At 32.8% G+C, this 12,342-nt stretch overlaps 1 protein-coding gene across 1 annotated transcript in view; it reads left to right on the top strand.

Moving 5' to 3' along the window:
- Smp_212240 (hypothetical protein) overlaps positions 1 to 12,342 on the top strand; it is a gene marked incomplete at both ends in the record, with an annotated part of 62,180 nt that overhangs the window by 41,707 nt on the left and 8,131 nt on the right. Inside the window, 3 exons of the mRNA XM_018795598.1 lie at positions 3,827 to 4,012; positions 7,391 to 7,837; positions 9,864 to 9,978. Of these exons, the coding sequence (XP_018646949.1) occupies positions 3,827 to 4,012; positions 7,391 to 7,837; positions 9,864 to 9,978 (748 nt within the window). The remainder of the gene's footprint in view (positions 1 to 3,826; positions 4,013 to 7,390; positions 7,838 to 9,863; positions 9,979 to 12,342) is intronic.

Genomic DNA, 12,342 nt, shown 5'->3' with positions numbered 1-12,342 from the left:
GTTTATTTTGTATTCTTTATTTGACATAATAGATCTTTATTATGATTAATCTATTTATTATTAATAAACCTAATAAGTTTAAATTCACTTAGTATTGTTTGTTTGAATCTTCCCATTGATGTTTAGTATTCAAACAAACAATACTAAGTGAATTTAAACTTCACCACATTGCACAAGCAAGTGGCTATCAGGACTCAGTAGGTGAGTGGATAATGCGATGGCGATTGAAGCGAAAGTTACTGGGTTCGAGTCCCAGAGTGAACATCAACTCCGGGATTCAGGTACATCCATCTAGCGAGTTCCAAATAGAACGAAACGCGCGTCAAACTGGATTCCACTGCTAGCCACTATCCATCTTTGCTTATAAATAATTTAAATTATTAAATTATTGATAATATAATTATTTAAATAAATATCAAACAATTAAAGTTGATCCCCCTAGTTACATTTGTGATAGATTTCTATTGTATCCTAGTTTCTTTAGTGATTTGTTTACAAAAATAATAGTGTATATTTGTATATAGAATCTACTAATGAGAAAAAAATGTTGTCTGTATTGTTAGACGAACAAAAAAAATTTAGAATAATCAAAAAAAAGAGAAAGTCTACTTTGATTATGTCAATCATTATTGATTGATAAAAAAAAGTAACATTTTTTTATCATTTCAGTAATGATATTTTTAAAAAAAATAAGGGATTGTTTGTTTTTTGTTATTGTTATTGTTTATATGACAGAATTATTTTACATTATAACAATATTTTCTTAAGAAGTCAATTAGTATTTATCATCTGATTATTTATAAGAAAATATCAATCTTCTTTGAATAATTATAATTTAACTAAAGAATAAAAACTATCCTGAGTAATGTAATACTTCACAAGCCCCCAAAGACCCTGGTACAGCCGAGAGTGGGGAGAGTCCGCTCTCCTTCTGAAAATGATCTCATATGGCCACGCGTAACTAGCCTCTGCTAGGAAAGTTCTATTCACTGGCTTCTCGTGACATTACTGTTGTTTACGAAATTAAGAGGACGAAAAGCAAATGTCCGGAGTTTTAACAGGGTTGGTGGACACGGAAAGTTCACCTAGGGGAGTTGGAAAACACTGATTCCAAACCAATGGTGCACACGGGTTCCAGGATCCTTAGGCAACAAATGGCGTACGAATCAATCGTCGGTCATCGGTGATCATGAGACTGCATCTCCTGATGTTGCTCCATTGCCTTGTGGATCAGATCTTTAGATCAAAGGCTCGGTGTGTGGCCCCCTAAGAAAACCACCGATTTCGGTTTTGGACACCTGGGCAGTATCACAGCCCTCACACAAATCAAATGAGATTTGTGTGGCGCATATACATCTGGTGCCCCTTTGTTCCAATATTTATATGTTCAAATAATAATAAAATAAATAATACTTCTCACAAATGTACAAGATTGCAACAGGAGATCAACAAAAGATGTTAGCAGAGTAGGAGTAATCTAATAAAGTTTTATGCCATAAGAGTAAATGTATTAATAGTGTATTTGATGGTTTTCGAAAGAAGTAATCCAATTACTGATTTTAAAAAAAAAGATTTTAAAACCGAAGATCTGAAGTTCGTTAACAATTGATCAAAATTGTCTATCAGATAATTTGAATTTTAAAAACTAGTTCAAGCTGACAGTTACTAACTGCATAGATCTATAACATATCTTAGTTTGATAATCCCTTGCTAGTTAGTATTAAGTAATTAGGCGGACATCAAAGTTGAACGATATATATATTACATATCCCATCCATCTCAGACACATAACCTCAGTAACTAATTTGTCAATTTTACTTAATATCTTTATTCTTTAGTACCACATATCTAGAAATTTATTTGAATTTCGATTAAGATTTCTAAATTAAATTTACACTTCCCCTCTCAAATTAAGTAATTATGTTATTCTCACCCACGCAATATAATTCTTATTCCAGTGTATCAATTATATTTCTCTTATTATTTCATTTAACCGTATGTTTAATAGAGTTACGTAAAATATTGTTTGTCTGTAAAGTATATTAAATTTTTAAAAAAAATCAACTAGTGCCAACAACTAGAATATAAAATTATTTAGAAACCGGTAGCATTGTAGTGTGGTCTACTTATATCCATATAAGTAGTATATGGTGATAGTTTAACATAGAATGTATTTTGGCAGGAGGCCGATAAGGAAAGAACTGAAATGAAGCGCAATTGGTAGGAAAATGCACAAACAATGAAATTAGAGATGGATTGATATTTACAGAAGGAACAGTGAAGATTGAGACAAGTGATGGTTATTTTGCAAATTAACTTTTTGCTGTATGGTTATCAGAATTTAGTGAGATGGTCTGTAATTTGTGTCTAAATACATCCGATTGTTCCCCACCCGTGTTCTTGTTCACTACAGTATAAGATTTAAGTGAGAAGTATAATAAAAAGTATAATATAGAAATTAGTCCATCAACATTAGCAATATGTCATATATATCTTTCAAAAGAAGGATAAAGTTTTTATGGAAAAGTAAATGAGAGTTTCTATTCGATTTTTCTATAAGTCTGATTAGAGTTCGATATACTCTGTATCCAAAGAAATTAACACTTAATAATTGGTCACAACATATATGTACTACATTCAGTGAACACATTTTATTTTCCTTTAGGAACACTTCAATAATTGTAAGGAATAATGTTAGTTAGTAGCTGGAACTTAGCAAATATCTGATATTATGTATTTATAGCTGATTTGAAGATAAGCTGAAAATAACTAAATCACAACAATTGTACAAGTTCCTCTTTTCATGATCAAGAAGTTTAAACTCTTTTAGGTAGGACTATAAATTGTATTAAATTATAAAACCTAGCTTGAATACTTTTTTACTTAAGGGAAAATTGCTTAATGTTTATAACGTTATTATAGTAGCAATTAGCATAACTTATTTGGAAATTTTTAATTTACCCATGACGTGTTTTATTTTGCCAATCTCACAACTGATTCCGTCTTCATCAAGCTTTCTGAATTTATTGGACTACTGGCCAGTTTTTATTTCAAAAAGTCACATCCAAGGGAAATTAAGATTTATTAATTAATCAACGAGTCAATCACCAGTCTTTAATTTCATCATTTACCATGATACTCAGTAATATTTAACAAGTGAATTATGTAATTTGGCCTAATACAAATGGTTAATTAGTTGTAAGATGAAATATTTAGATTTTTTCATTCCCAGAAGCTTGGGACAGAAGTTTATATCACTATTACAAAATGATTTATCACTGCGTTGGGAAGAATGTAATGTCCTTAAATATTGATCGAACTCTATAGATCAAGTTAAAGTGTGGTCGCTAGTCTAGGTGACTTCACATAGCATACATTATGCCAAGATTATAGGTGGCGGAAGGTAGTCAAGAGGAAACCCTACTTAACCTGAGCTTCATATTGTTGATCATTCGTCAAAAAACGCAACTATATTCCTGAGTTAATCGATGCTCTTTTCGAGATTTCAGCCAGCATCAATCATCTACGTAGTCTGACAGGTGCAACATTCCAGACTGTGAAGTTGAATGACAGAGTTCCCAGTTCTATAATAGGAATGTTTTTCTTAAGATTGACGACAAGTACCAACTAGCACAAAATTCAGATTCAGTGTTTTCTGCTAACTACCTTTACTCAATTAACATGTCAGTATACTATTGGTAGATTATTATCGATGTGTGTCATTTTAGCTAGCAAAAGACAGTAGAATAATATTTAGCCCAATATAATATACATATATATCAAAACATTCAGTTGTTTCTTTTAAAATCATACTTTTACTTTTTAGGATAGAATAACATTACATCGAGAGTTTGTATCCTTAGGCTGTTGTTCACATCCAAGTGGATTAATTCTATGCGATTTAGCCGTGAACAAAACTGGATTTGTTCCTGGGGAAACAATTATTCCCCAAGTTCATATTACTAATCGATCTGGTCGTGCTATACAAACTGTACATTTAACATTTGCACAGGTTAGTTTAATTGCGTTTCATTTGAAGAAATGATACTTTATTCTATTTGATTAATATTGCTATTCATTATCCCAAGTATTTTCCGTGTTATTTTGGTTGCACAATAATGTCTACTGAATTGATCATTTTTAACAAGGTATCAATTTCACTGTATTTCTCATGTTGTAAAATTCTTATACAAATTATTCAACACATTGATGAACACATAATCAGCGTTAACGAATACCAACTAGAACGATACTGAAATCCAGGTCCCTTTCTGAACATCAACAGCCTCCAAACACACTGACTTCAGTGTCTCATAACAACATTGTGTTTTAAACATTTAATTCATAGAAACAGCTATCCTTTTTTATTAACCATAGAATCAAATTCCTTTCACAATAATATTTTTTGTTACTATTACTATTAATACACTTCTCAATTTGATAAATAAAAAGGAACGAATCGAGCGAAGAAATTTCTTTTCAATTAGTTTTTCATCATGGTTTGAATAATTTTTTCTGGTTAGCGTTTTTTAAGCGAGTTGGTTTTCTACGGAATGGGGTCGCTAACCCCATACCCAACCCTCCTCCTTTACCCGGGCTTGGGACCGGCAGTAGCCCCCGGAGGAGCTACAGGCGGAAGCCAACATGCACCAATCGAATTACACTTGACGGAGAAGTTTTGAAGGATGTGGAAACCTTTACATATCTGGGCAGCATCAATGATGAACACGGTGGATCAGATGCAGATGTGAGGGCGCGGATCGGCAAAGCAAGAGCAGCATATTTACAACTGAAGAACATCTGCAACCCAAAACAATTGTCGACCAATACCAAGATCAGAATTTTCAATACAAATGTCAAGACAGTTCTACTGTGTGGGGCGGAAACTTGGAGAAATACGAAAGCCATTATCCAGAAGATACAGGTGTTTATCAACAGTTGTCTAAGCAAAATACTTCGGGTCCGTTGGTCAGACACTATCAGCAACATTCTACTGTGGGAGAGAACAAACCAGATTCCATCCAGTGGAGGAAGAAATCAGGAAGAAGCGACGGGAGTGGATAGGACACACATTGAGGAAATCACCCAGTTGCGTCACAAGACAAGCCGTCACATGGAATCCTGAAGGCCAAAGGAGAAGAGGAAGACCAAAGAACACAGTACGTCGAGAAATAGAGACAGACATGAGAAGAATGAACAAGAACTGGATAGAACTAGAAAAGAAGGCCCAGGACAGAGTGTGTTGGAGAAAGCTGATCGGCGGCCTATGCTCCATTGGGAGTAACAGGCGTAAGTAAAAAAAGTAAAAAACGTTTTTCATCTTGGCTCTACGCTCATATAGATATGATTTACAATAATGAAATAACACTCTTCGAGTAGGTACGTTACTTAATAATTATATGATGACATATCGACTATAAACTAACATTAATTAATTGGAAGAAAGAGGATTAATACTAATCAAAGTTATTATTCAAAAATCAAGCTGTTGCTACGTTGCATAATATATAAAAGAGAAGAAAGAACCAACAAAATATTTTGATGAATGGTCAGTAATATAGTAGTTATGTAAGAATCAAGAGACGAATGAAGAGAATAAGTAAAATACAAAAATGGGAGGAATAAAATAATTGTTTACCAAAGTTGTGCTACAAACTCCGCTATACCGATGACCAAGATAGCGAGAGTGGTTGTACGAACTTCTTTTGGATAAAAAAGGTTCGGTTTATGAATATGGATAGCGATGGCTTCAGCTATGTGCAAAAGACGAGCTCGTAAACCATGCAGCAAATTTGATGGAATAAGGTAGATAAACTTAAAAGCTTTATTCAGTTCAACTTGATGACCTGTGTCCACCAAGTAGGCGAGACTAGAACTCTTAATCACCTTTACCTGTTCTTTGCTCAACCACGACGGATGGTTTTCTGTTATTCGTTGACGAACTTGCCGAATTGTACGCTCTATATAACTGGCTCCATAGGAGCAGTTGAATTGGTAAATACACATAGATGTGGCAAATTCAGGCAATCAGAGTTTCTTTACAATTTAGTTGAATTAATTTAGTTCTATGAAGAAAACTATTTAAAAAGAAACATGAAAGTCACTAGTTGACTATTCAATATTCGAAGTCATTAATTTTTAAAGAAGAGAATACTTCAGACTGACCGGTTGCAGTCCTAACACATCGATGAGAAGATTCAAACAAACAATACTAAATGAATTTAAACTTCACCCCATCGCACAAGCAAGTGGCTATCTGGACTCAGTGTCAAACTGGATTCCACTGCTAGCCACTATCCATCTTTGCTTACAATGCTGGTGAATTTAGTCTATATCGAGGCAATACGCACAGTATGCACATATGCCAATAAGAGACTGACCAGTTGCAATCCTAAACATCGATGGGAAGATTCGAACAAACAATACTAAATGAATTCAATACTTCAGATTGTTAGTGTTTAAAATCATTTATTACATTCATTAGATAAAAAAATAAATAAAACTAAATATATTCTACATATATATTTAGTTATTTGACAGACAGGAGTTTTTCTAAAGTGTCTTTAAGTGTTATCATAAATTTTTAGTTGATAAGGCAATATTGATTTAATGAATTTGGAAATTTAGAAAAAAATCATTTTTCTATGGAGTCAAATCAGCTTAAGTTAATGACAGATTTCGTCATGTAAAACAATATGAAATTTTGTTTCCAGTAATTCATTTCAAAATTGATAAATGACACTTGAGTTCAGAAGATATTTGTATAATTAATTCATCTATCATGATCGATTGTCATGCCAATAAATCTCCTCTTATCTTACACTGGTACTGAATTGTTAAGTAAAGGGTGAATAATGGTTGAATATTTTACTTTTGGTTAATAAAAATACAGTAAGTTATGAATATGTCAAAGTTATACGTGATGTATTCACGTCTTTTTAATATGATTTCTCATTCACCGAGTAAATAGATTGAAAGAAACTAGAATTTTTCAAACAACTATCCTCAGAAAATCAGTTTAAATCAAGGAATAATTATCGTTAGACGAACAGTGGAAAATAAGAAGTACTGAACAGCTGTTTGGTCCTAGTATAAGGCTTTTATGTAGTGCATATGCATGACCGATTCAAGTTTGACATGTAAACGATTGGCTGATTGTTCAGTGATATGGTAGTGGACAGGTACTACTAGAACGAAACGACTTTTTTCTGCTTCTTGATTTTCTTTCGTTGTCTAGTTAAAAGACAGCTCGTTATGTGACCTGTAAAAATCAACTGTTATTTATTCATTACTGAATGAAATTTACTTATATAAATATTTGAAAAAAAAACTGTTTTTAAACTTATGTTTTCCCTTTGTTTTCTCTCTATCTAATAAAATCTAATTCAAGACAGTCTTTTTAAAAGGTATCAATGAACAAAATCATATTGAAGTTTTACGTATTTTTGCAACAAGATTAAATGCTCAATCAACATTGTCTGGATATAATTTATTTGAACAATTAGATATAAATAAAATTCCTAGTGTATTCTCTCCATCAAATTCATTTTCATCAAGAAGTTCAACAAATCGTTTTGAACGTATTGAACAGCAACAACAACAACAAAAGACACATCGACATAACAATGTAAATAGTAAAAATAATAAACAGATTAAATCACAATCAAAACATAAACATCGACAAAAATTATATAAGAATTCTTTGTCAACAAATATTATCGCTGTACCAGACCAAGGTGGTCAAGCATATTTTACAGATTTAATACATGTACCACCGCTACCAACTAGTGGATTATTTGGTAGACAAAATTTAATTTATTTAGAATATTCATTAATTGTAAGTTTTATGTAAACTTTTTTTATATTAAATACAAAAACGATTGTGCTATTATCATATAGTAAATGTATGGTGTGGGTTACTTATATCCATATAAGTAGTATATGGTGATGGTCAGACATAGAATGTATTTTGGCAGAAGATCAATAAGGAAAGAACCGGAACGAAGCGCGATCGGTATGATAATGCATGGACAATGAAATCAGAGAATATGGATTGATATTTGCAAAAGAAACAGTCAAGATTGAGACAAATGATTGCTATTTTCAAATTAACTATTTACTGTATGATAAGCAAAGATGGATAGTGGCTAGCAGTGGAATCCAGGACGCGCGTTTCGTCCTATTTCGGACTCGTCAGCTGGACGTACCTGCATCTCAGAGTTGGTGTTCACTCTGGGACTCGAACCCAGTACCCTCGCTTCAAACGCCATCGCGTTATCCACTCGACCACTGAGTCCTGATAGCCACTTGCTTGTGCGATGGGGTGAAGTTTAAATTCACTTGGTATTGTTTGTTTGAATCTTCCCATGGATGTGTTAGGACTGCAACTGGTCAGTCTCTAATTGGCATATGTGTATACTGTGCGTATTGCCTCGATATAGCCTAAATTCACAAGCATGATAAGCAAAGATGGATAGTGGCTACCGTATGGTTACTGTATGGTTATCAGATTTTACTGAGATAGTCTGTAATTTGTGCTTAAGTACATTCGATTGTTCCCACCCGTGTTTAAATTCACCACAAATGTAGTATGAATGAAATGGAAGTTGTGTTCGGTAACTTTCATACGATTTGCTTTATCTTAGAAGTCATAATCGATAAGTGACATATATTAGTGGGTTACATTTGTGTTATGCTCATAAACTGGCATAGAGTTATTAACTAATTTCAATATTTTGAACTGAACAAAAATTTGATAATTTTTATTCATACTTTATGGTGTGTAGATAAATAGTTTTATAAATAATAGTCTAGAGATTAAATGTTCAGGTGTGATACCGAAGGCTCTGAGTTCGAATTCCGCGTACGTGATCGTGGATTTGTACTGATGAAGAGTCTCATACTGGGACGAAACGGCTTTCCAGTGCCTCTAGGTTTTCCACGGTGGTCTATTTTAGATCGAATGGTGGGTTCAACTGAAAATAATAGGAAGCTCATACATAACTTACTTCAAGATATTCCAGAAGTTTTAGTGAGAAGTCTTAACTGGTGAAGTTCAAACATATTGGGATTGAAACAGTTATGATCAGTTGAATTGGATAATAATCAAACGATATTGTAGACTAATTGACGTTGGAACTGTAACATTATATGCTAGCCTAATGTTCTTGACAAATAAGCTATTGATACTAGACTTGAAAATACTGGGCTAGATTACTGATGTGATCGTGGGTACTCAGTTTTCGGGATTCACATACCAGGACCAAACAGCTATCTAATGTTTCTTGGTTTTTAGTGGTACTGAATCTGAGATCAATCTCTAACGGATACAATTTGTAACCAATTGTCTTTACGAATTTCGTATTAAAACCAAAATAAATCATTTACTACTAACTAAATGATTATATTATCAAAGTATTTTTTATCTTAACTTGGCATGGTATGGCTGAAGAAAACAAGCTGTATTCGAACTGTAATTTCATCACCAACTTTCGTAAGCTTTTGTTGATATAGTGAAAAACCTGTAATTTATATTCGTTGAATGAATTTCAAACAATAATCTGACCATATATAGTTATTAAAATGTATTCAAATAAATAATAAACAGGTTAATTTGAATCAGTGTGAATATCGTTAACCAACTGGAGTTAGAAATGTAAACCCTTGAATACCTGCTGAATAGTTTAAAGGTTAAGCTCTCGCCTTGTTACCTTAACCTTTTGGTTTCAGTAGTAGTTGAGCGGTGGTGAGAATTTATACACTAGGACGAAACAGCTGTTCACTACTCCTTGGTTCCTAATAACTGTTTAGCTAAGACCAGCCAGTTATATGAACTTTTAAACCATTATTATTTATCTTTTTAGTTACGACTTCGTATGCAAGGTGATAGAGAAGGTAAACATGATCATTGTATGCAAATCCCAATTACGATTGGTTCTGATCCAACGAGAGAAACATCATTCATTGGAAATGATGAAGGTGAGCCTTATTGATTAATTTCTTGTTCACTAATGTCTTTTCAGAGTTTCAGATCATGAATAAAATATATCAGTCTCCTAATAAAGTAGAGAAAAAAGAACAGCTGAACGGTACACTCATCCTTTGGTTAGGAGACGGATATAAGACCTTTAAAGAAGGTGATCTCAGGCATCAAAAATCAAGGGAGCTTTATGGATACCTCCTGAGATTTCCTCAAATATCAATCATTAATGGAAGACGAGAATTTCGAGATAAATAAAATGGTCGAAATATTCAAGTATCTCATTTCCTAGTATGGATTCTGGTATTGACATAACCAAGTCATGAAGCAATATTCAGCAATAAGTAGGGGGGAAACACATTCCGAATACGGTTGGATTTTTTACTTAAAGTGATTGGAGGACTGCATTTAGTCAGTCTTCATTGGACAGAACAATGTCTTTCGAGTAATTTAAGTCATTCCGTTTTAATGTTAGGGTTGAATAATATTAGTCTTAATTAAATAAAACGAGGTAGAACCGATTTAAGCCCTATGGTAACATTATAGTGTAAACTTAATCAATTTTGATCAATGGTTCACCGTGTATGCAAAGCATTCTAATTATAGGATAAGCAAAAAAAAGACAGATTCTTTTAACCAAATCGTCTTGAGAGTATCTTATCACTTCTTGATTAATGCGGTCGACAAATAAGCATGAATGTTGTTTTTCTGTGCTCTTAAGCACCAGTGATTTATGTAATACCTGAAAGTTTGTTGGAAGAAAAACATATAAGACTAACATTTATCAAAGTATAACCCAATAAATCGATGATTATACTTGATTAAGTGTCCTTTTAAGTCCCTTTCATATCAATTACATTGTTTATTTTTAAAAAACGAGAAAATATGCGGAAAGTAGATTGAGAAATTTTCCAATGGATTTGCTAGTTAACATAGTGTTACGTTAGTTTACATTCGCGATATCAAACAAGAGTTAAAACTTTTGGTATAATCTTTGAGCAAACATTTTTTTCCGTAAAGAAACCTGTAGTTTTCTGATCTAATTCCCATAATATGACTGTCTTAATTGAATAAACAATGTATTAAAGAGAGTAAGATATCAAATAATCGGTCACTGAGTATTAAACAACGTCATGTTTTTTTAGTTCTTTTGCACTGATTGAATTCTATCGATCATGTTGCAGTTTGGCGACTAGTCTGAAAGAGTCTACACAGTATACAGTAAGCTGAGTTGTTAGATGGTTGAGAGTAAATGACGAGAAGTTCCGGATCTAGGTTTGGTACTATTCAGCTTTACTTGAGATCTTGAACGAACTGATGCTCCTTGTAGGATTCAAGCTCGTCCAGAATTTTCTATTGACTACCTTCAACTAAGTAACAGTACAACATAGTGCGCGTACTATCAAGTTACTAAAATTAATGACCGTATTGCAACTAGAATGGGGGATTTTCACCAGCAATAAGAATGAAGTAAACATGGCAATAATCGTTATCCAGTAATCAATCGGCTGTCAGCAGATGAGTTATCTAATTATCAATCTAATCAAACAGATATGAAAATTTACCCACTACGAACAACATGACAAATATTTCTACGGAAAACAAATAGATAAGATGAACGTTTGATGCTTTTTTACATTACATACTGAATATTATATATATAGGGAAACCAATTAAAGAAACCGATCATTATAACATCATAATCTATTTATTTTGTTGAAGACATCCGAAAAAAATATTTACCAACGAATAATATGTTTAAAAAAAGGAGAGTTAACCGGAGACAAACTAAATAACATCTATCTTACTAAGTTTTCGCCCATTTATGCTTTTCTCCTCGCTGTTTACTTGATGACCCTAATGAGTGCAAGAAATTGTGTGTGTGTGTGTGAGAGAGAGAAAGAGTGTGTGTGGTATACAGGCAACGAAAGGAAGAAGCCTACTATGCAAAAATTAAAAAAAAATTTACATGATGATGTGACAGTTAGATAACAGTTGTTCTTATCAATTTCTCAGGTATACAACAAAACTAATTCATTGAAAAGTTTGTTTTCTTTCAATGATTAGACATATAATTTTGTACTTATCTTCCTTAACAAAAAACTACACAGATATGTGTGCAAAGACCTATGTATATATACACGCATATAGATGTATATAATGTAACAATTATGTTAAGGGTAATGAAAATGTTTCTCTAATAATAATAAGACTGATGGTAACGGTCAAATAGAAATAATAACCGTACATTGAAATTGGTATGTTTTTGTTGGTTATGAAGAATAAAGAAAATATTACTAAAGTAGGGTAATGAAGTGGGAAAATGGTAGAAAATGATGATGATGATGATGATGATGATGATG

Source organism: Schistosoma mansoni, assembly GCF_000237925.1.
Source record: "Schistosoma mansoni, WGS project CABG00000000 data, supercontig 0178, strain Puerto Rico, whole genome shotgun sequence".
Taxonomy (NCBI): Eukaryota; Metazoa; Platyhelminthes; class Trematoda; order Strigeidida; family Schistosomatidae; genus Schistosoma; species Schistosoma mansoni.
This window is presented reverse-complemented; position numbering and strand designations above follow the sequence as displayed.